Source organism: Crocodylus porosus, unplaced genomic scaffold (assembly GCF_001723895.1).
Source record: "Crocodylus porosus isolate Cpor-Errol unplaced genomic scaffold, CroPor_comp1, whole genome shotgun sequence".
NCBI lineage: Eukaryota > Metazoa > Chordata > Crocodylia > Crocodylidae > Crocodylus > Crocodylus porosus.
In genome coordinates this window covers 146,597,862-146,622,360 of record NW_017728906.1, presented here as the reverse complement: position 1 = coordinate 146,622,360, position 24,499 = coordinate 146,597,862, and the positions used below count along the sequence as shown (strand labels likewise).

General features: G+C 43.7%; 1 protein-coding gene across 3 annotated transcripts in view; it reads right to left on the bottom strand.

The window, feature by feature from the left end:
• The window catches only part of NAA16 (N(alpha)-acetyltransferase 16, NatA auxiliary subunit), a 98,485-nt gene that overhangs the window by 67,530 nt on the left and 6,456 nt on the right, over nt 1-24,499 (bottom strand). For 2 of the 3 annotated variants that reach the window (XM_019529847.1, XM_019529845.1), the window contains exons 2-3: nt 3,834-3,918; nt 801-905 (exon numbers count right to left, since the gene is read on the bottom strand). In XM_019529847.1, the coding sequence (XP_019385392.1) occupies nt 801-905; nt 3,834-3,918 (190 nt within the window). Of the gene's footprint in view, nt 1-800; nt 923-3,833; nt 3,920-24,499 lie in introns of those variants that run through there. The other variant, XM_019529846.1, reaches the window with a different exon arrangement.

Sequence of the window (24,499 nt, the reverse complement as noted above, 5' to 3'; positions counted from 1 at the left end):
TTAGTAATGTTTGTTTGGTTCAAAAATTTGAATTTTCTGCAGAAATTCAGCAAAAAAGAGGGTTCTCATTTGTAACACCATATTTTTCCCATTACGGGAAGAATGGATTTCCTTTGGTTAAGGAAAAGTAGATATAAGGTGTTTTAGTTCTGAACTTTGAACATAAACTTTGTACACTTTGTTTCATTATTAATGTTTGTAATGGCTTCAGAACTTGAGTCTAAATGAAGTAAAGAGATATCAACAAATGTTGGACGTATTAACTACAACATAACAAAGAATCCCAGCTAAAAATGTCATTTGCCCTACAGAAAAAACGTTTCACAGTAAATGTGCATTTAGCTAGAGCAACTAATACCACCACTTTTATACTGAGTTGTAGTGTATCATCATAATTTGATTAATTCTTTTACAAGCAATACTTAGTGCTATGTAAGTTATTAAACAAATATTATTTTTATTAATGCCTATGCATAACTGTAAGATACCTAAATGTGACAAATACTGCATTAAAAGTAAGACTTATTAAAACATTTTTTGTAAAGCTATTAAAATAAAACCATTTTGCAGGTATGAAGTCAAAACCTTTAAATAGACTTCTCCCTTCCTATAAAGTAGTTGACTTGTACAGGAAAAGTTCCACACTAGCTATTTACCTTTACTAGCATTTCACATTCTAACAGATCATACAACTAGTTTAAAAACAAGTATCATACAAACATATTAAAAGCCACAATCTTATTTCATTAAAAAAAATCTGAATCCCTGATCTTTTTTTGGTACAAAAATAAAAAGGATACAGACATGACTCTTTACATCATTACGAAGTCCTTTACGAACAAATTCATATGCTTCTTCTTTCTTTCCTAAACAGTTCAGCGTTAGTCCTTTCATGGCCAAGGTTTCTGTAGGAAAGATTGAGCTGATAAATGAGGAAATGGAAATATTTAACAATATATGTATAACATGCTTTGAAATCAACTCAGTTTGTTGAACAAAATGGAACAAAATGAAACGAAAGCCCACCCTCAATATACTGCCTAACAGTTTAGATCTGCCATCCAACAGATAATTAATTCTCAGTCATTTTAGGTAAAAGCAATATTACTACATAATACAGACCAAGGGAAAGTTTCTCTCTTACTGATCCTTTTGAAAAATGGGGGGGGGGGGGAAGAACCCAACACTACATGCCCTCCCTGCCAGGAAGGAGACAATACTTTAAAGTGAAACAATGGAATTTTAGGAGATTATTGCATACTAAAATTATTGATAGCTAGATGTATGGTCTTATGGTCCAAGCATGGGATCAGCAGTTGAAAGATGTCTTGTTCCCACCTCTACCAAATTGCTTGCTTATCCAATAACCTCATAAATCTGGATTAAAAAAAAAATCTCGAATTCTCAAAAATCCAGCACTTTTTAAGCTTCCCCCTCCACTCCCATGGATGTGGAGGGGGGACCTTGCATGCAGTAGCTGCTGCCACCATCCACCACCTTGCTCCGTGTGTGGCCACTGTTCTGGGACTACCTCCTCACCCCCCACACTTTGGTTTAAAAAAAAAACAAAAACAACCCCCCCCCCCCGGAATTTTTAAGTTTCCAGCAGGTACTCAGTCCCAAGCATGCCGGATTAATGTTATAATGTATGAGAAAAGTCACTTAGTTAAATTAGGGAGACAGTTCTTTACCCTAATACTTGCTTATTATATTTACTTTATAATATGGGCAAACAGACTTTCAGAAAATCAATTATGTACATCCACAACAGCTTTTCCCTTTGATCCAATACCAGACCCAAACCAGGAAATAACATAGCTGCAGCCATTTTTTATTATTCTACTAAAATGGCAGACTTTAAGTACCTGTGCACCTCATCAAAATCTGACCCCTTATTAGCTCAACCTCTAAGTCTATTTCAGTTTCACATTTAATAACTACAAAAAATGGCCTTGGTATTTTGTAGAAACTGGAAGAGTACATTACATTAATCACGGCCAAGATACAAATATTTGCCAAAGTATCCTTTTTTTTTTTCTCATAGCGTTGAAAGTAATTGCTTTGTACCGAGTTAGAACTATGTTTGTACCAAGTATGTCATCTCAAGGTAAGCTGTCCTGACAAAATACCAACCTGAAGTTCAAAGCTTAAGATTTCAACAGGTCTGCACAGAAAATATGAAGACAGAAGTAAAATGAGAGGTTCACCAGAGAAAACAGTTCTTCATATAGAAAAATTTAAAATTTGACAAAACTGAGTCAAGACAACACCTTCCAAAGAATCTAAAGGAGCTTGTACTTGGTGCTGAAGTCAAGTCACTGAGAAAAAATAAAGTAGTTCTCCTTTATCCAAGCCTGGCTATCCTCTACGCGTTAATTAATGACTTTGCCACAGTAATCCAGGCATTAGCTGCCTCCAAAACAGATTAGATGTTTGTAACTCAATATATTTGAAACTTAAATGAAAAAACAATGCACAGTTTTCAGCTAATCCTTCCACTGGCTTAGTTCTGATGCTGCAGCTGCTCACTCCAGGCTCTGTTCTGGATTTTTGAAGCCTACAGCAGCTCTAGGTCGAATTACATTACATTAACCTACAAGTTTAGACAGTTGTGTTGGTCTTCCACAGAGGTACAAAACACATGGTCTCAAAATGGGTTCTGGTCTACAGAAAAACCTGCAGGGCTTCTCACAGGCTGGACCACATATCTCTGTGGGCAGGATTTGGCTCATAGTTACAGTTGCCAGAGACCCTGCAGCGGCAGTGTTAATTCCAGCGGCTGCCAGACCTGCTATTCTAATGTGGTTCCCAAACCCAGGGAATTAATGATATTCACTCCCTCTCCCCGCTCCACCCACCACTGAATCTGGGTTTTTAGTCACCCTTGGCAACTACAGTCTGTGGCAGGGGAAAAGGGGGAGTGGAGAGGGTAAGCAGCAGCAGCGCTAGTTGCCTGGATTCTGGAGCCATTTTGAAATAGTGGTTCTGGCAGCTACAGAGATTAATGTCATTGGCTGCAATGTGGATTTGGTCCATGGGGCTAAACAAGTTCGACACCCCTGCTCCAGCAAAAGAAGCAACCTGAGAAACAAACAACACTGAAGAGAGACATGAGGTACCAACAGTGACAAGGGAAAAGGAAAAAAAAAAGACAAGACACAAATTTAGAGTGTGAAACAGCTCTGAGACTGCACCTAAAATACTCTGCTAATTCCATGGCATGTCTCTATACTGCTTTTCTTTGACTCTTGCTAGAATGCTGCATTTGGTGTGGTGCTCTATTTTACTCGAATACCAACACACTTGAGAGAGCTACTGGGGCTGGGGCGAGGGGCCACATATGACAAAAATACTTGCTGCATTTTGGAAAGATATTTGCTTTGATAGTGTAGTTTGCCATTACAGTTGCTCCAAAAATATGATGGTACGATAGGTATAAAACTGAGAAAAAAGGCATTTTTATTGGAGTCCTCCCTGAATTTCATGCTGCATACTATTAATAGACAATGGAGCAATTACTTGGAAGTCTGGCTTTTCATGTCAGAATAAATAATGATTATCGTAGGTGAGCTCTATTATTGCTGTGGAGAGATTCTACTGCAATTTATACTTTATATTCTTTTTGAGCAGTATTTAAGGACAGAAGAGTCAACTCAGTGTGCATCCCACCGCTTTAGCTATTGCTGATCACCAGGAGTTACAGCAGGATCAAAATCTGGATGAATTACAGAGTTGGGGATGTTTTTATTCCCCAGTAAGGAAAAATTGCCAAACTGCATACAGCTGAAGTCACACTTACCAAGGGCAATAAACATTTCAAAACATACAGTTACCTCCATGCTCAGCAAACTTCGGGTTAGAGAGGATCATCTTGCAAAATTTGAGTCCATTTTTGTATTGTTTTTGTTCGTAACATTTCTGCAGGGAAAAAACCAAAAAACCAAAAGCTCAAGTTACAACTATTGAAAGTACTGTGTTCACTCAAATATATGACAAGATCGTCTCCAATTCCCCACCGCCCCAGTCAGCCCAGGGAAAACCCCCCCCTGGTCTTATATACATATACAGGAAAGCCTCACTGAATATACCGTTATCTATCATTAAATTGATGACAGAAGCACCATGTGTTCAGTAATGGAAACCAGCTATGAAGGTGACTGAATGCAACCTACAGTGGGTATGCCTATAAAACATACTGATGGGAACCTACCACAAGGCAAAGTTAGCGCAGCTCATCTGAATACAATGCAGTACCTATTGCACTCAGTCCTCCTTAGCACTCTTTTTAAACTCATGAATAGGACCTACCAAAATCAAGAAGGCAGGTGGCTGATTTTGTGGGCTGAGCACAGGCCTGGCTGGCCACCAATTTCACAGGCTTATCACAGAAAGCTGCCACCCCCACCCCTCACCCTACCCCCCACCATGCCTCTGATTGGCTGGAGGGCCCCAGTGGTCCTGCCTATTGCCACTGACTGGCTGATAGGGTTGTCCACTATGTGGCCCTGCCCCTCACTACTGATTGGGTTGTCTGTTGCGTGCCCCTGCCCCTTGCTGCTGATTGGCAGGGATGGGGGCGGGGAAGACTCATACAACAGACAGCCCTCTCAGACAGCAAACTGAGTAGGTCCCTACTCCTGAATCATTACACTGAATAAATTTTTACTTCTGTTTCACTCCCACAGCTGAGCTGTGCCTTTCTTTCCCATTTCCAGTGATACAGTTGGCAAACATCACCAAACATCTCTGTAGATGAGAGGCCCTGCAGCACCCTCTCTTGGCACATTGCATGCGACTAGAATGGCCCCACCCAGACCAGGCAGCCCCACACCTCATCTACATATACATTTCTGAAGGATCCCAGGACTCATGACAAGAACACCTGGTTCTGGTTGGGAGTGGGGGGCTAATTAGCACATGGATCCCTTGTTGGAGGAAGGGGGGTGTTAAGGGGATAATCTAGAGGACTCACACATACTAAGTAGTGTTTAGCTGTGGGGTCACCATGGCTTGAAACTCTGTTGACTCTCCTGGGGCCTAGTCTAATGCATTATATGATAAATCATAAGCCTTTTGGCTTTGGACTAATACCTTGCATATGTATAAGTAGGTACAAAAATGATGTTCAAAAGTGTTTATGGTATATTTGTGCTGCAACTTGCAAGTTTGCAAATAAAGTTAAAATGCATCAATTCTGGATCAACTAAGTCTATAGGTACCTACAGTAATTTGCCTATATGTGAATTACTATAGGTATGTTTAATTCAACGTTAGTGTTTTTGATGCTTTGCATTTGAACAAGGTCTGAGTAGAATCTGACAATGAACGGGGTGGATGGAGCTGCACGGGGGAGAATTTAGGGAAGAAGGGGGGCAAGGGGACCATCTGATACCCCCACCTACTATGTTCCCTGCTGTAGCAATGGGAGGAGTACAAATTCAAGAGGAACCTCTGATAATTAGATTCTGTACCTGGAAAATTATAACAAATTCATAAGTTTTCCATATACAGGATCTAATTAGTGTGTGCGTGTGTGTGAGTGTGTGTGGGGGTGTTTCTTACATTCAGGGGTGTTTTAGATTAGAGTAAATATGGTAATATACCAGTTCCTTCAGTAAGGAACCAGCAACTAGACCTCAAAAATCAAACTCCACTTCTGTTTCCTTAATAGTCTGCTGCTTCTCTTAAGCATTCAGGGCAAGCTCTGCATTCATATGTTTGGATAGTGCTCAACATATATGGTTTTCAGTGGGTAAGATGACAACATAGCTGTGGTATTTACAATAAGTCTGGACAACTGTTAATATGGTAGGATAGTTTAGGGATCCCCAACAATAACGTTTAATTTACTGCAACTTCTTGAGAAGGACAGCTTCACAATGAAGAGGTTTAAATAATATGGATCTTCCTTTGCTCATCCCCCTTCCCTGGCCTGGAAACAAGAGGGTAGGTGGCAGTCTCTCTCAGGGAAAAAAGTGCATTAGAATTCTGTGCGAGTATAGGATACAGGCCCTTGGTGAAGACCTATGTCCTGCTTGAGAGTCAGGATATAGATCTATTATGACCTACAAAGACGAACACATTTACTTAACATCTAAACTGCATTTCTGCTGAAGAGCTATGGCTATTTTCACTTTGAATTATTTTGATTTTTATGCTGGGAAGAAACTGTGATTACGACAAAAAGTTTTCGACCAGGCTGTCGCTACTTGCAGAGAAAGGACTGCAGTTAAAACCCGCAGAAATGTAAACAGCCCAGTCAGTGCTAATGGACATCATTAAAGTCATCCTTAAATCAGGCGGGCTGTCAGCTTCAGTTAAAGCACCACTAGCATGTGTTTAAGAGACAATGATTTGACAGTCTGGATTTAAGATTACAGAAGAAATTATGGTTAAGATTATTCTTTCAGTATCTAGTTGCCTCAGATGCTTCTCACCAGGCACCAGTTTATGATAAAGACCAGTGGTCAGCAACCTTTTCAAGCGGCGGGCCAGAACAGCCTGGTTCTGGTCTAACGCAGACCAGGTGGATTCCACAGCATGCCAGTGGTCAAAGGCTTTCCTTGTACCAACACTAGAGCCATACAGGTGGGAGCTGCCTCTCCTTCCCACTTCACCCAGCCTCCACTCTTCAGATGGAGTGCAGGTATAGCTTCCAGCCAGTAAGGAGTTGCACACATGCTGTTACCACTTCTGCACTGCAGCTGGGAACTGAAAGGAGGTGCTACAGCTGGGGAAGAGCCTAGGAGGTGGGAGAAGGCACAGTGGTAGTACTCATGGAGCTTGAGACTGACCAGGCCTGGCACAGCTCCTCACTGAAGTCCCCAGGCTCTGAGGACTGAATCCAGTGGCTCTGTGGGCTGGATGTTGCTGACCAAAGACCATTATTTGTTGCGCTTGCTAAAACTGGAGAGAGACTCAAACATGTTCCAATACCATTGATAAAAGAGTGCTAATGTACCTGCAAGCTGCAGTGGATAGAGGATGAGGCACCTCTCAGTTCCTAGTGTTAGGAATCTTCTACAGCAAAAGCTTTGTTACCCAGCACCCATGGGGGACAGGGGGTGCCAGATAATCAAATATGACAGTTACCTGAGAGGCCCAAACAGGCATCTTTGCCTGTTTGGGCCGCCATCCCTCCCACCACATCAGTGGGCAGTGCGGGCATGGCAGCGCAGGCCACTTTGGCCTGGGCTGTGGGGGCTCAGAGAAACCAGAAGTACCACAGTGGGCACTTGCAGTTTTGCTTTTGCCACGTCGACAAGCATGCCGGTTTGTAAGGTGCCAGATAACGCAGCTTTTGCTGTACTTGAATGACTAGCAACATTTTCAAGCCAGATCAGGTCAGAGGTGGGAGGGCACAAGGATTCAGCTGCTGCCACTAAATGCTGCTTCTCCCCATGGCAATATGGAGAGAGTTTCCACTGCTGATGCCCCACGTCCACAGGCCAGATCAAACGGTCCTGCGGGTCGCAGGTTGTCAACTGGTTCTAGTTAGATGCGTTTCAATATTAGTACAACCTGAGTAACTGTCCACTCACCACTCATTTGCAACTAACCAAGAGTTAGTAATACAGGCTATACTGTGGTCAATGTCTGTAGTATGTTTGACAGGCCGGTATTCTTTTCTTGGCTCTATACTGAATGTACACAAATGTAAGCTGGTTTAAGTGTAGCAACCCTTGATGCAACCATGCTACATTACTGTACTATAGTCTCTCTGGCAGCAGGTAGCATGTTGAATTTTGAGAATATAAAAGGTCTGTATTTTCCCTGCATTACAGCAGTCTCTCTGCTGTACACATATAGGGAAGAATGAATCATTAATTTATCATATATGTAGGAACAGAAAGCCTCTACCCCAGCTTTAAAACTGTCAAGAGCACATGAAAATAGCTATTTTACAATGTATGCTAGCAATTAAGATGTCACAATAGGGCAAGATGGCAGGGCAGGGGGATTGAGATTCTTTGATACTGTCCTTTGAAACAGGGCTTGTTATGATGCACACTTTTCATCCAGAAAATCCTAAAGAATTATCTATAGACAAATTATGAACTCATTCAACTTTGAAACAGTTACACTTGGTTCACCAGATTCAACACACAGAAAAACAAAGAACAGTAGTAAGTGCCATACAATACACCTAATGCTGTATTTAGAAAATAAGAAAGTTACAAGTTACATTTTTGCCGTAAGAGTGGTTTTCGCTCTGAGTTTCCACAAGAGGTCATCAGGGCTTCCACAAAGAGACTGGGGGTATTGGGAAAACAGGCCAGGAGGCAATGCATTGCCACTGCTGGGGCTGGATTGCCTGGCTCCATGGATATAGGTACAGGACTCATGGTTATATGAAAGGGTCATATGAAACAGTGCATGACTAAGTATAAAGCACAGTGGTTTTCATAACACCGGGTCAACAGCCTCTAAGTGTCATTAAGTATCAGGATTAAGCACAAACAGTCAAGCTCCTCAGGTGCCATTTTTCAAATTAACATCATCTAAGAGCACTATTTTAGAAGCAACTAGGGTTATCATATTTCCAGTTGCAAAAAAGAGGACGCTTGTCTGGGGGGGAGGGTAATATATTTGCAGGAGGGGTGTGGGGGGGAAAGAGGGTGGCAGCGATATACCCAAACAGTTTCCCTCCGTGCTGGCAGGCACCTGCCCCCTCACACACCCATCCCCTCTACACACCCCAGCCATACACACATATGCTGAACAATCCTCAAGCCCTGGCCCTCCAACCCCTGCCCCCCATACTCTTACCTGAATGCAGCTGCCAGGATTGCTTCCACTACCCTTCCTGGCTACATGCTTGCATGTGTACAAACAGAGCACGTGATGCACCCTGCCTCCAATCGTGACTACTCAACACCTGATCTACACCAAGAATTTTTGCTTGCACTATTATGTCAGCTGGGGTGAAATTTAAAAAGACATTTTTGAACTAGTGCAGAGAAAGTTTTCAGACTGGTGAAAGTTAAGATACTTAACTTAAGAAAGTTAAGATATATTCTGTATTTACCAGAATCTAAGACAACCCTGAATTTAAGATGATCCCCCAATAATTAGATTCTATCTATGGAAAATGTATACATTTATTATAATAAATGTACATTATTTCCATGTATAGAATCTAATTAGTGGACTATCTTAAATCTGCCCACCCAGACTACTGCAGGCAGCGGGGAGGTGTTGAGGGAAGCACTAATGGGTCAGGCAATGAGGGGGCAGAAGGGGCTGTAAAGAAGCAGGTAGTTGGGGGGACAGTAAGGGGATGCAATAAGGGTACAGGTAGTATAGAGGCAGCAGGGGAGGCATGCAGTGTTTCCTCCTACTGCCTGTCCTCCCCCTCCCACTCTCCTTGTGTTTTACTTTCCTTATGCCTACTACCCACAGCCTCAGTTCCCTCTCACCCCCCCATAAGTACAGTAGTATGCTGGTGTAACTAGACTGGCAATCCTTTTCTAGGGTAGAATTGGTCTCTAGCAATATGTATCAAGTAAAGCAAATGATTTTTGAACACCACAATTTATAGTGGAAGAGTTTCACTCAAATTCTACCTTTCAGTTAATCAGTGCAATGATCTCCCAGTCACAAAGATGTTCCGCTCTGGAATACAAAATGGCCTTTTCATACTCCTAGAGTAATGAACGAAGCACGTTAGAAAAAGATATTGTAAGCAAGGCCTCAGCACTAATTGTGGAATGATTCAGTGTTAGTCTTTTGTTTGCCTTGGTCCAGGTCTTGGATGAGTCTCAGCACCTCACTAGGGGGAAGAAAAAAAAAAATCAAAATCCACACATGCCTTCAGCCATTCAGACTGAGGAGGAGAAGCCAAGAACAAAGGTTTGTGCTCCTATTGTTACACATTAAACACCAAGGAAAGTGAATACAAAACTTTCAGATAATGAACAAGTAACTGAGATGACTAGATTACAGAGTGAATGCTGGATGATTTACGTTCAGATACAGAAATGCATATAGCTAGGTAAATCCATACAAAACAAAAGCAGAAAATAAGGAAGCACAAGCTAATCAGGGAAGGTGATACTAATGTGTGTTTTGACACACTAATTCCATCACACCTGGCATGCACATGCTGAGTTATTTTTTTCAGAACACTCCTCCAGAGGCTTGGGTCACATACAGACATTCAGTTTTTCCTGCTGTCCCAGGAGAACTACACATGTACATCTGTTCAGGAATTTTCTCCCAAAGCTAATGGACACTCCAGGAGAAAATAATCAGGAAAGAGCCAGGGTTAAATCACTCCCAGGAGGGTTCCTCTTAGGAGAACAAATATCTGTACAAGTTCTCTTCTAAAGAGAAGCCACAGGAAAGATCTCTAGCCTCCCAAGGTGCTCGGTCCCTCCCTCCAAGACACAGCGTTTCTCTCTCTGGACTCCGCAGCAGCAGCTGTGCAACGCGCAGAACACCCCACCACCACCACCACCTTCACAATTCCATATTGTAATCCAGGGAGATGCATGCTGACTCTGAGCAGTGCCCTGCAGACTGCTGCCATTTGTCTCCAGGCAGATTGAGGGAGTCTACAGAGCATGCTGCATACTACAAGCTCTCTTCTCTTAGACGGCTCAGCATTTGAATGCCTGTTCAGGTACCTCAGAGTAAGATTTTCTACCAGAAAAACAAATGCAGGAGAACTCTTCGAGCTCATTTGAGCATAAGTACGCAGCTTAGTCTGTTACAGAAATATTTGTAAATTAAACCTCCCACTGCATCTGTATGGAAAATATCCCCTATCAGAAACCAAAAGCTACAACACAAGGTTTTAAGAGACCTAAGTTCACAAAGAAAGCTTGTTGCCAAGTCAGAAATAGAATCCAGAAGTTCTGACTACCAGCCACTTGCGCTAGTCATTAGAAACACCCAGAATAATCATATAAGACTGGCTTGAAGAGATGATCAATAGTGTCTCTAGTACAGGTGACAATTATTATGTACTGGTATTCAATGAAACTAAGCCAGTGATTTAAAACAGGATAAGATGTAAAATTGTATCTGAAAAATCTGTTCTTTTAATATTAGCATCATACTTTTTACATTTATGACATAAATACCTATTTAATAGTGATACGTAAAATTTTTTAAAACACTGAAAGACATTAACATTCTTCAATAAAACTTTGTTCAATAAAAATTAGCTTCAATAAAACTACTTAAGAATGAAGTTATTTAAGACAACTGTCTTACTAAGCACAAACCTCTCTCACACTTCAATGCATTTAAAAACTAACTCTAAACATCAAAGTTAAGAAATTTTTGTATACAGCCCCAAAATTTTAGAAACAGACCCCTTTTCAGTTATATTTCAAAAGTATACATTTAAGGAATTTAGGGATTCTCAGACAATGCTACACTTGTGTAAAAATATGCCAGACTTCGAAGGCTAGAGTCCTGGTAGAGGAATATAGTGTAGCTGAAACATTTCAATTTCCCAACTTGTGGAAGTTCAATGCATCAGGAAGTTCTTAGTGCAAATCATATGTTATCTGATTATTTTTGTACATTTGAGTTTGTGTTCTGACACCAATGATGCAAATGGGGTCCTGGATGTCTATTCATCCAGGCTAGAAAAAACCGCCCCACAACAGTATAAGTTTTCTTTTTGAAAAGAGTGCATATAAAATTTAGAATTCTAGTAACAATTAGCAAACTAAATAAGTACAAATATCCTAGCTCAATAAAGGGGCAAATAAGAATTAAAAAGTAAATTTACATACGATATTGAAGAAATAACAGCCGCTTCAAAACAGGCTACTTAGATGGCCTGCCTTTAGAAGCAGGAAAAGGTAAGTGCTTTAAAAAAGCATTCAGACAATATGTAGGACTTTTGGACCTTTTTATCTGGGCAAATGTTTAGCAAACAAGATTATGATGAGGTACTGTTTAGGAAGTTTGTTACAACAGATACCTATTTATCCTATTAAAAAAAACCCAACAGCAACTGTAAGATGCCCCAAACCTTTTGTGAAAAGAACAGCATATAATAACAGCAAAAATTAACATGATATAATATTTTGCTTTGAGTCTCTAATAACAGATAGGAGAAAAGTTGACCTTTCCTTATTTCAACGTCACAGGTTACCAATGCTTTACTAAATTATCTACAACATATGAAGAAAAGAGAAAACAGTCTACAGCACCAGTGGCTAAAAACTTGGGATAGACAGATTTAACTAGGGATAAAGAAAAGATGTATAGCAACTGTGGTTCTTTCAGGGATGTTTCTGCAAGCCCAATAAGATATTCCTTCAGGCAGCAGGCATGCAAAATCCTCCCTCAGCACCATTTCAATTATGGAGCACAAACACCCTTACACCCTCCTAAATCCTTCCAATAAGTACCTTAATCTAGTGAAGAAAGTATACCAGATATGCCCTTGTTCTCAAATCAAACTGCACAACACAACTGAGGGAGAGGGTAAGATGGGCAGGAAGCATCAGAGAACCTGTGACTTGAAAGCAAGCAACAGCTTAAGAGGATATCTGGTTAAGATTTCATTTGCAGAATATTTAATAAGTAGTGCCCACCTTAGTGGAAAGTGGTTAAGTTTAACCATAGTAGCAATGCTTCCCAAATTGAGCATCCAAGCATGAAATTACGTCCAAAGAATAGTGCTTAGTGAATGTACCTGCTTAACTCGCAAGATGCTGCTCTAAACACATTACTGTAAGGTGTCAAAGATACAGCCCAGAGCCCAGCCATCCAGCCCTCAGTGCTGACCTTGGTCTGAGTTAACCCATATGCTTCACGGTGCATGCTAGATCAGCCCCACATCCAGGACCCATATGATGCATCTTACACTTGATGCTCATTCTGGAATCTGGACTGGCAGGGGTGGGTCACTTTATGTGACATGAAATCGTGGACCAACTGAGGTAGGCACAGTGTGTGGGACCACTCCCAGAGCAGGTGCCAAGTGAGTAGTTTATGGCAGGAGGGTCCATGTGCCTTATCTATTTGGCTCATGGACCAGCCCCACATGAATCATCCAGCCCATGGGGCCAAATTAGTTTTGATATCCCAGGTGGTTCTTAACCTTTTCAGGCTCAAAACACCCTTTCTGAGGCTCAAGGAATGCCTTGGAAAATGCCAGATCTTTTCATTCATTTTTTTTGACTACATAAAAATAATAAAGCAATTCTTCTGTTGCAAAGAATTCAGAGAGACCCCCAACAGGTCAGAACGTTTTGAATTCTGAATTCCTATTTAAAATCTCTGGGTTTAATCTTGAGAATCATGTTTGCATGCCTAATAGTGTTAACATTCCCTAGCACACCTGAAAGAATCTCATGGATGCCTAGGGTGCCACAGCACCTTGTCTGAGAACCACTGGGGAAAGCTATTTAGTTGACTTCAGTGGAGTGGAATTTAAATTGCACTGGTTATCTTGTGTGCTGCGAAATCATGGTCAAATCAGGTAGTTTTGAAAACAGAGAATGCCTGGCATTTTTTCATCAGCTGAAAATAATCTATTTGTCTCCATGATCTTTGAAATTATGAACAGCACTAACTTTATATCCAGCTTCTTCATACTTCTTTGGAAAGGGGAATAAGGGTCTTGGAAGTGGAGGGGAAGGGGAAGTAAAAACTTAGTCAATGCCAAGCTAAAGCTACCTGGTACCACTTTGTTCTTTTAGACCACTGCATAGGATATCACAGGAAATCTTTTGTGGGTGCATTCCAACAATGCCACACCCTCAACTCTAAAGGGAGGCCCCACTGGTTTAATTAAAACTAAATTTCAGATCTGAAGATGAATGTGGTTTTCTATTAAATGAGTTGGCTGAAGATACCAGGGAATGCTTCAGTATGGAGCAGAGCATACGTAGAAGGGATGCCACAACTTGGACTACAGTCAAAATCCGGACAGATGAGAAGGATTCTATCTTCTACCTAATGATAACTCCGAGGGTATTTACTTCACCAGGTCTGGTGGTAGGAGTCATGTGATGAGGTGTGAACCCTTGGTTACTGCATTAGGGAAAGAAAAAGTCAATGTGCTCCCCACCCTCCCCAAAGCCCCTGCTTCATGGTGGCATAGTTTGTCTTTTCCTTTTTAGAAAGAGGGATCAGAGCACCAGAAGCTGATTCAGAGGCATTAGCAGAAACATGCATGAGAGCTGTTCAGTTTTTAGGAACAAATCAGAATGCTGGTCTAGGAGTGTTTAGATAGGGATGATCCTACCTCAAGCACGAAGCAGGACCAGACATCCACTGGAAGTCCCTTCCAGCCCGACTTTCCTATGATTCCACAAGGTCAGTTGTGTGACAATCAAAACAATATAAATGCTGTAGTAATGCTGTACAGGTAGTCCAGAATGTTTGTCCAATTTAATCTGCCCTTTATAGAACATCCCTTCCACACCCCTCACCCTCATTTGAAAGCCTTGAAAGGTGATGCTAGCTTAGGCCTGCGAGGGTTTGTTCAGGCACTAACATTGGCTCCTGGCATCTGTGAAGGACTACAGGTTTTACTGTGGTACTTCTGTGTTAACTGTATGTACTTTGTTATAACACTGTGCGACTCAGTTTACTTCTTTAGTTTGTATACAGAGTATGAAGGATAAAGTGGCAGCGTTATTTTCATGCAGACCTGACAAGATAATCCTTTTAAAAATATATTAATCTTGAACAGCTTTGTTGATATACTGAAGGTGAGATATCAGACATCCAAGTGTCCACAGGAGATGCACATAGCAATGGAAGAACAGGTGGGAAACAAGCAGCCTGTCAAGCTCCTGGCCTGAGGAGTATGGGTGACAGCAAAATGTTGAAGCTTTGGGGGTGCCCAGGGCTTTACGGGCTGGACTGGGGACAAAGTGATTGCATAACCCCCTTGGAGAGAGAGACTCTCTGGCTCACTGGCCTTTGCTCCAATAAATGGCTTTACTGAAGTAACTATCTATTGTGCTGCTTGGGGTTGTGGGTTGCACTGCTTTACTGAAAAAGGACCTGAAGTCCCTCTCTTAAGAGCAGAACAGAATGCTATTGGCTTGAGTCAGTCACAGAGAAGCAGGGAGGATGAGGGACCAAAAGACTAGGGTCTCAGAGTAGGAAGGAGCTCAGGTGTTTCCCTTGCCCTAGCAGCCAATTCTGGTATGGCTTCAGGGAGCACTCTCAGAGACCAGCCAAGGCTGTAGTGGTCCCAATCAAACACTCTCTTGGGGGGAACTCTATGGCAACATCCTTCAAGAGTAACACCCATGAGAAAAAGTTCCTGGAAAGGTGGTTGGAAGACACATTGCAAATAAGCAATAGGGTGACAGACTGAAAGACCACAGCATCAATGCTGATTCAGATACATGCTACATCGGGGTGGGCAATTATTTCGGGTGGAGGGCCACTCACTGAGTTTTGGCAAGCCATTCAGAGCTGCGTGACAGGAAGCCAGGGGAAGCTCCCGGCCAGTCCTGGGGGCAGCATGGGTCACCTCCCGAGACTGCTGGGGGTAGACCTGGCTGGGTCCTGGCCCAGGAAGCCCCGGGAGGCTGCAGGAGCTTCCAGAGCAAAAAAGCAGCTGCAGTGCTGCTCTGACTCCTGGCATAGCCTCCTCATTCATCCTGGGACTGGGGGGGGTGAGCTACTGCCAGGACCCCGTGGGGCAGAGGGGGGAGGCAGGGGGGCAGGGCCTTCCCCCCTGGGTGGTGGCACCAGCTGGGTCTGCCCAGGGCCAGCAGCCAGGCCATTGCTGTCCCAAGCTTCAGGCGTGGGAAGCAACTTCTGCGCCACCTCCCCACGCCCTAGGCCCTTCCCTGGCAGCCCCCAGCCTCCTGGCAGCAGTAGGAGCTGCTGGAGCGCAAACATGGCCATAAGGCTTTGGGCAGCAAGGGCCCAGTTGGCTCCCCCCATAGCTAGCCCCAGGGCACAGCACCACATTGGGGGAGGGGTGAAGGCCCAGGCCCCCATGCACACCAGGGGCCTGGCGGCCAACTGGCAGCTCGCCCCCCCATCCCTGGGATGGGCAGGGAGGCTCTGCCAGAAACAGGATTAGGCCTACATATGCTTTTGCATTCCAGAGGCTCCTGCAGCCACCAGGAAGCTGGGGGACAGTGCAGGGGTGCAGCCAAGGCTGCTGGGGGCAGCACAAGCCAGTGGGGAGCCAGCACATAGCACTGGAAGCCTTGGGAGGCTCCCTCAAAATTGGATCCAAGCCGCTGCACCAACATACTCAGGCTCTGAGCTATTACAGAGCAGGAGGGGGGGGTGCTGACCAGTCCAGTGGGGAGTGCTCAGGGTGTTCCCATGCACACCACACATACCCTCAAACCCTTCCTATAAACCCCACAGCCACACCCCTCATCCACACACAATCACACATCCCACAAATACCACACCTACAGTTCCCCACAAACCCCACATCCACCCACCCATGCACACCCCACACACTATACAAGAGTAAGACTGCATTTTGAGCTATTATGCTGTCACTTCTACATATAAAGCACAGACACACACACACGAGGAAAAAAATATTTTTTAAAATTGAATTAAAATATAATATTTTGGAGATTTGATTTTTAGTACATAATTTGTTGTTTTTTTTTTTCCAGTTCTAAGATAGCAAACACTCTTCCCCGACAGATTACTTCCAGGGGCAAGGGGAGGGACTTCTGGTGGTGAGGGTCAAAGGTCAGGGGTGGGACGTCCAGTCCCAAGATGGCAACCAGGGGGCGGGGCACCTGTCAAGGGGTGGGGCTACCCATGCAGCCCTCAACAGCTTGCCAAAAAAAACTCACTAAGCGGTCCTACACCCAAAATAATTGCCTGCCCCTGCTCTAAGGTGCTGAGAATGCAAGAAGGTTATAGGGTGCTTACAGCATGGATAGGCATCTGGCTGGGTTCATCTGACCCCAGCACTCTTTCCTGCATAGGCAGGGGGTCAGACACGATGATCTGCTGTGGTCCCTTCCAAACCTAGCATCTATGAATCTATGTAGTAAATCTTTCAAACATGGAAAGCAACTACTTAACCAACCAACCCCAACCATATACACAGTCTAAATGTGACCTAAACTTAGTTAGAGGCTAGAATCCAAGTTATTACTCCATTACCTAGCACTACCACCTTAGTATCTTTGTCTGATATGCTTCATCAGTTCATGAAAGCTGCATGTTTAATGGGAAGCATGTTGCTGTGCAAATATGCTATACAATCTTGAATTTTAAAATGTGCAATCCAAACCAAGTCTAGCTACTTTTAAACCACTATTACTCTCTATACAGTCTTATAAAAAGTTTATCAGAGTAAAAAGATTTGTTAAAGGTATTTCTTGGCTTAGTATTACAAACATCTGAATTGCTGTAAGCTTTGGTCCATTACATAAATAGGCAATTTTATTCCTTTAAAAAAGAAAAAAACAAAACAAAAACCACTTCATCTTCCTTACTATCCTAGATAAGAGCTAAATTAATTTTTAAAATATACATACACCATCACTGGTATGCCAGCCTGGTTGGTCATGTGACCCAGAGAGGTGTTGTCCAATTTAATTAAGTATGCATGGAAGTACTCTTTTCCGGCTGCCCAGAGCTATGCCCCTGAAGAGGCAGAAAAAAGCTTCAGGGCTATAACTGAGGAATCCACAGAGACTCTCTACCAGTCACCTACTGAGATTGGTAAACCCTCACTAACAGAGAGAGGGCTGCTGAAGCTTACTGAGACACAGAGCAGAATCCCAGAAGGGTTCACACAGCATTGACCCTGAGAACGGTCCTTCCCCAGCAATGGCAACTCCCAGAGGTGCTCTCAGTGATACAGCAGCAATCCAGAGTGTGGAAAGCACCAACAGCAGCAGGCGGCATCAATAATATGGGGCACAGTTGTCTCCTTGTGCTAGCAGCATAAGGGCAATAACTGCTCTCAGCTCAAAAGAGATGTGAATGCATTTGCAGTATAGCAGCCGTAACTGTTATTTTATAAAACTCTGACCAGATACAAAGCCAGAATCTTGTCACTTGTAGTGATGAGATTGACAGTAGAAGTCTCCTTTATTTTTTACATGTTACAAAATAATATCAGAAGTCTCAGGGAATGAGATAGCAGCTTAGATGAGGAAAAGCATCATTCATGGCTACCAGTCACTTTGCCAGTTCAACTGTTGCAGCTGTTCTAGCTTACAAAACAGGAGCTGGTATACCCCAAGAAACAATCATGCATAAAATTCATTAAAATTTAAAAATCAAGTGAATTCAAAACTTGGAATATATTTGTTCAGGCTCTATGAGCCTTTATCTCAGAAAGGCCCTACGTTTTTTCTTGATTTTTTGAAGGACTGACATTTTTCAATGTTCAAAATAAGAATGACAAGCTGAAGTGTCAAAGTAACATGATCTATAGCTATATTTGCCACCCACCTTGCCACATTAGTAACAATGATACTGCAAATAAGTGGAACTGTCAGTCACAATAGAAGGACCCTGTAGTTACCGACTCAACTGCACGATTATTCAGGTATCTTCCAATAAGACATTGAACTCTGATTTGTTAGGATCCTCACACAATTTATGATAAGACCATTGTATACTTTCAATTAAGTTCCACAGTAACCAACCTAACTGTTCCATGATCCTACTGATAATCTGCTTGATTTCAGATCCAGATCTAAGTGTCAATGGTGTTCCACATATATGCAGCGGACATCGCCAGTTTAAATAGTTCATAGAAGCTTATATTCTATATCAGTGGTTGTCAACTGGGGATATGTGTACCCCTAGGTGTACTTAAAAAGGTCACAGGGGGTACACAGCATGAATGTACAAGTACCGGCATGAATGGCACATGTCCCAGGTGGTTGGGAGGGGGAGGGCATGGCTGCACTGGCAGTGGTGGGAGCCCAGCAGCAGCCCAGCAGTGGTAAGCATGGAGCTCCTGCAGATGCCGCTGGCACTGTTGGCGGTGGGGGCAGGGGTGGCGAGCTCTGACCAGGAGTTGGCGACCACCTGCAGACACCGTCGGCAGCAGCAGCTGGCAATCTTGGACTGCCCGCAGACAGCGCCAGCAGTGTAGCGAGTGGCAACTGCCCGCAGGTGCTGCTGATAGTATCGGTGGTGCCTTTTTGCAGGGGGTGCACCACCATGCCCAGGGGGTGTATGTGCACTCAAGTACATGTGGTGAGCCTGTAGAGGGGTGCTCCTGCACTGAGCCACCCACCTCACTATGCCCGACCACCTTCCAGGCTCAGAGTGCCTCCCTGGGGGTGCCTCATGCCTGGCCGACCCACTAACTGGAGCACACCTGGTAGCCTATGGGTATTGCTGCCACCACTCAGGGATGGGCTTGATCCTGGCATGGTGTCCCCTGGGAAACAGGCCTAGTATCCCTTGAGGGCACTCAACCCACTTCAAGAACTTGAGGTGCTTTCCTCAGTCTGAAGCACAAATAGTGTTCTCCCTTAGTCAGCTTTACCAAGGGGATGCCAAGACATAATCTAGACCCACTCCCAACAAGTCTCCCATGCTAGGTACAAAGGAGAACTTTATTGGTCAGGTTTGGAATAGGGTACAGGGAAATCCATTAGAGCAAACTGGCATGGCTGGGTAGCCTTTGATCACACATCTGAGTTACTGCAAGCTATATATCTAGTTAGAGCTCAGGTAGCTTACTCATGAGTATTATCCAGAGGCAGGTGGAGATTCCCTCTGCAGTTCATTGATCATGAGTTTCAAGAGAGAAAGCACATTTCAGACAGTCCAGCTCTTTTCTCTCTGAGTTTTTACTATAGCTACTGCTCCTCCTCCTGGGCAGTCCTTAACTTACCTGATCCAGTGGAGGCCAGGACCTGCTGGTTGCCAGCCAACCAAATTTGAAATGCATCACTGGTTGCTGGGTAGACTGGCAGGGTTTCTAGTCCCTTATCAGTCAGGTTGGCATTGCTTAAAACATTAGGAAGCGTAAGCCTTCACCCACGTATGTGATGCCAGTCACGCAGGCAGAGGGAGCAGGTTTCTCCCCTCAAATCAGGAATGTATCCAACTCAGATTACCTAAAGAGATGGGATGTCTGCCCTCTGCAGGGTCCATGTTGCTCTGTGACAGTTTGGTTAGAGTTTTTGGGGAGGGACAGGTAGCATTCTGCCACAGTGCACCTCCTACACATCGCTCCTGAGCATTGGTAATTGGCTTTTTTGGCTGATGTGGCTGATAATATAGCCCATAAAAAGCTGCATGTAAGTAGCCAAGAGCGCAGTCCAGCAGTGTGGTGAGCAGTCGGATCTGGCTGGCAAGTCTGTTGTGAGGGAAGAGGTGTGGGGGGGCAGATTGAGGCCCCCATGGTGAAGGAGGGAGTGGAGCTGGGGCCGAGGCAGGGACTGCACAGCCAGGGAAGGGCATGGGACAGAGCTGTTCCGGCTCTTCCAGGGGAAGCCAGGGAGTGGTGGGGCAGCTCCTGCTGCTGCGCACACCCCAGGTGGCCATGGGGGGCAAGTGCCCCCAGATACGCATGCGGGGTGAGGGCAGGCTGCTGCTGCAGGCTGGGGAGGTGCAGGGCTCTTCCTGGCAGGGGCTGAGCTTGGGGCAGGCGATGACAGCCAGGAACATAACTGGTAACATTAAAAACAAGAAAAAATAAAAAGGGGTACATGAGCTGAAACTGAGATAGAAGGGGTACACTTGTTACAAAGGGTTGAAAACCCCTGCTCTATAGTACTTTAAAACAGAATAATCAATGCATTTCAGCAGGAGAAATAAATAAGGACCCTGATCTAATACTAGATTTATTTGCATGTCACACGCATTCTTTTCCCAAAAGTTAGCCATTTAAAATAGGAGAGATAGGAAAGGGGGCATGTCCTAAAGAGAGGAAACTGATTTCCATAACTAGAATGGAGGCAGGGGGATACTAGAATGGTAGCCAGGGGCTATATCAAGTACTAGCTCACCTGGGGCTGAACCGTCTGGCCCCATGGAACACCAGTAGAGTCCTGTCATCAGCATTACTTCCTTCTACCCCTCCCTGCTGCAGGGACAACTGCTACAGATATAACCCTCTCACAGCCATTACCAAACTGGCAGTAGCTGCTGGTGAAGCAACAGGAGGAAGGGGAATGACTGCTAACAATGTGACTACAGCTGAAGCATTCAGCCCTGGACAAGCCCATGCCGTGGCAGGCAAAGTTATTTAATAGGGCTCCTGTCACTAACATTAAATTTTAAGAAGGGGACAATGAAGACTGAGGAAGCTAAATTTAAGCCCTGACTCACAAGGCATTTAAACATATCATAGCACAGCTGCAAAAGGAGCACAAAAAGGAGAAGAAAGGAGGAAGCAGAAGCATTAGAACAAGGCTGTCCTCACACTAATAAAAGAAAATTTTAAAATCCTACAATGATAAAAATAAAGTTAAGTGAATTTATGGTACAAGAACAGGCCAATATTGGAGGAAGTGTGGTCAGTTAGAAGAATTTTACCACATATGGTGAATGTGTCCCAGAATTAGACTCAAAGAAGGCTGAAGATATAGTGAGGAAAGTAACAGGATGTCAACTATCAAATAACCCGTTAGTGTTCCTGCTGAAACTTCTTGGGTCATGGGTGATGAAATCCTTATCTTTGAATGGTGGTAAGAATTACAATTCCAAAAACCTGAAAAGGAAGACAAATCCCTCAAAATCACCAATTGGTTCCAAAAACCTTGGGAAGTTATAGTACTGGAAAAGTCCCATCAAGTGGGTGTTCTATAAGGGAGAATGAAAAAAAAAAAAGAGAGTTTATTTGGAAATTTAGTGGAAATTTTTGGAATTTGTTAAAACATTATTATTAATTAACAACTTTGTGCCTGTCTGCAAACCAGAAAAAAAAATTGAGATTTTTATGAGCTAATACTTCAGTACAAATCCAGAATAAAAATAAAAGTTTAAAAGCAGAGATAACTATAAAATGAGATTTGTACCATTATTTACTTGAATAAGATGATCCCCCAATAATCAGCTCTTATATATGGAACATTTATATTTGTAGGGGGGCACCGATAGAGATTTTCAGGCCAATACCAATGGCAGGTTTTTAAACGAGCCATATTGGTTGATACTGACCTGATTGCCAATATGCAGCCCGGCAACATGGAAAACAGCATCCAGCTAGTATGTCTGCTGTGGGGGAAAAAGGTCAAGAGGGGAGGAAAGGGGTATGGGGGGAAGGGAAGGGGCAGATCAAGGCAAATGGCAGTGGCACTGGGAGGGAAGCAGGGTGCTACACCCACCCGAAAATCCACCCCTTTTTCTTCACAACAGACTTACCAGCCAGACACTGTTCTCCACGTTGTCAGGCTGTGCTCTTCGCCGCCTGCACGCTATCCTGCGGCTGCATGCCTGCACATGGCATTTATCAACGACATTATCAGCCACATTAGCCAAAAAAAAGCCGATTGCCAAGAATGTCAAGTATAAAATCTAATCATTGGAGATGTGCCTTGAATTATTCCTCCTCCCACAGCTACAGCAAGGAAAATAAATTGGGGGGAGGGGGCGTACATGCCTCCTTGCCCTCAAGCCCTCCAACCAACTTCTTCCTCCTGTAGCCCCTTACCCTCTTACCATCAGACCCTACTCCCCTGAGCACATGAAAGCGAGGTGCTAATTTAAAACAATGACTTTCAAATAAACATGCCTGCAGAAATTTACCGATAGACAAATTACTGTGAGTACCTATAGACTTAGTTGATCCAGGATTGACGCATCTTATGTTTTTGTGAACTGATGCAATTTGCAGCACAGATTCATCCAAAAAAAAAACCCACTTCTGAATAGCACTTTTGTACCTACTTATACATAGTAAACTATACATGGTAGTGGTCCGAACCAAAGCCAAAAGGCACATGGCTTATCATTTAGTTCACTGGACTGGGCCCCAGCAGAGTCTAGAGCATTTCCAAGCCATGGTGACCCCACATCCAAGCACTACTCAGTTTGTGTGTACTCCATTTATCCCCCACACAAAGGATCCATGTGCTAATTATTAGCCCCCAACTCCTGGGTGGAATCAGGTATTCTTGTCACAAGTTCTGGGATGCTCCAAAAAATTATACGCAGATGAAGTGCAGGGCAACCTAGTGCAGCTCTACCTCATGGAGGCCAGGGCCACAATAATCATATATGACAGAGATTCTGGGTGAACTGTTTGGGGTCCAATTCGGTGACATTTGCCAAACATTTAAGGCTGGTGAAGAAACAGGAATAATTAAAAGACGCAGCTCAGCTGTGGAAGAGAAGAGGAAGTCTAAATGTAGTCGATGTAGTGGCTCATCATGACTTGATAAAAATCTGCACTGAGGTGTACCATGTGCAATGGGCACTAAACCATGTATTTTTCCTAGATGGGATGCACTTAGTTTTGTGGTAGGTTCTCTTCAGCAAGTTTGTCCCGTATAGGCCATGTGTTTTATAGTCGTGCTCAGTGTTGGTTGCATTTGGTAAATCTGAGCACTTGCTGCTTTTGCTAACATTTTAATGATAGATCATGTATTTAATAAGGTTTCACTCTAAGCAAATATAATGTAAGAGGCTTTCCCTCATTCTGATGGTGGGGGGACCTTAAATAAATTCTGCATTGTGCAGAGTTCTAGGGAAAAGTTCTAGGGAAAGAGGGAGTGAATCACTATATCAATATAAAGAAACTGTCAGAGACTGAAAAGAATACAAGACTCCTACGGACACTGACTTCAGTTAATATAGCACTACTGATGGAAGATAAACATCTGTCTTTAAAGATTTAACATTTACAGATGCACTGAATTCCCCCAAATATATATAAATTGGTTGGATTCACTAACAAAGTTTAAAGAATGAAAAAAAAAAAAAAAAAAAAAAAAATAGGGCTGTCTAACTGGCAGTCCCCCAAGATTTTACCTGTTGCCTCCAGCCACTGCTATCCAGTAGCAGCTGAGGGCTTGTGATTCCCACTCCCCACCAGCTTCTGATGCATACCTACACCACCAGCAGGTAGGATAAGGGTGTGGAACTGCCACAGTATACCACAGAATCAAAACAGTGGTTCTCTACCTTTTTTGTACCAACACCAGAACCCATTTGTAAACACCGATGGTCATTCCTGACACAGTGCCCCTCATTCCTGAACTCCTTCCCCAAGCCTCAACTCCCCAGTGCACGGGCAAACGGTGGACGAGTGGGGAAGGGGAGTACATGGGGGTTCCCAAGCAGCCCTTTACAGGCTGGAAGTCTGCCAGCCTGCACAGGTAAAGCCACAGTTTCCCACTGTTTTCTAAACATAGTAAAAGCTGTGGCACTTACGACTGTATGTCTGTCTGTCCGTAACACTCCGGGCTAACTGCTCATGCGCAGCCTGAAGCCTACAAACATTGGCAGAGGCAGCCGGGGCCAGACTGTCCTCCCCACTGTAGGAAGTGGCACAGGGAGGACCCTGGGGTGTGGGGCAGGGCACGCCAGCAGCACCAGCTGCAGCACAGGTCTGTGAGCCTGCCCCCTGCAACCACACATCACACCCCGCCCCTCC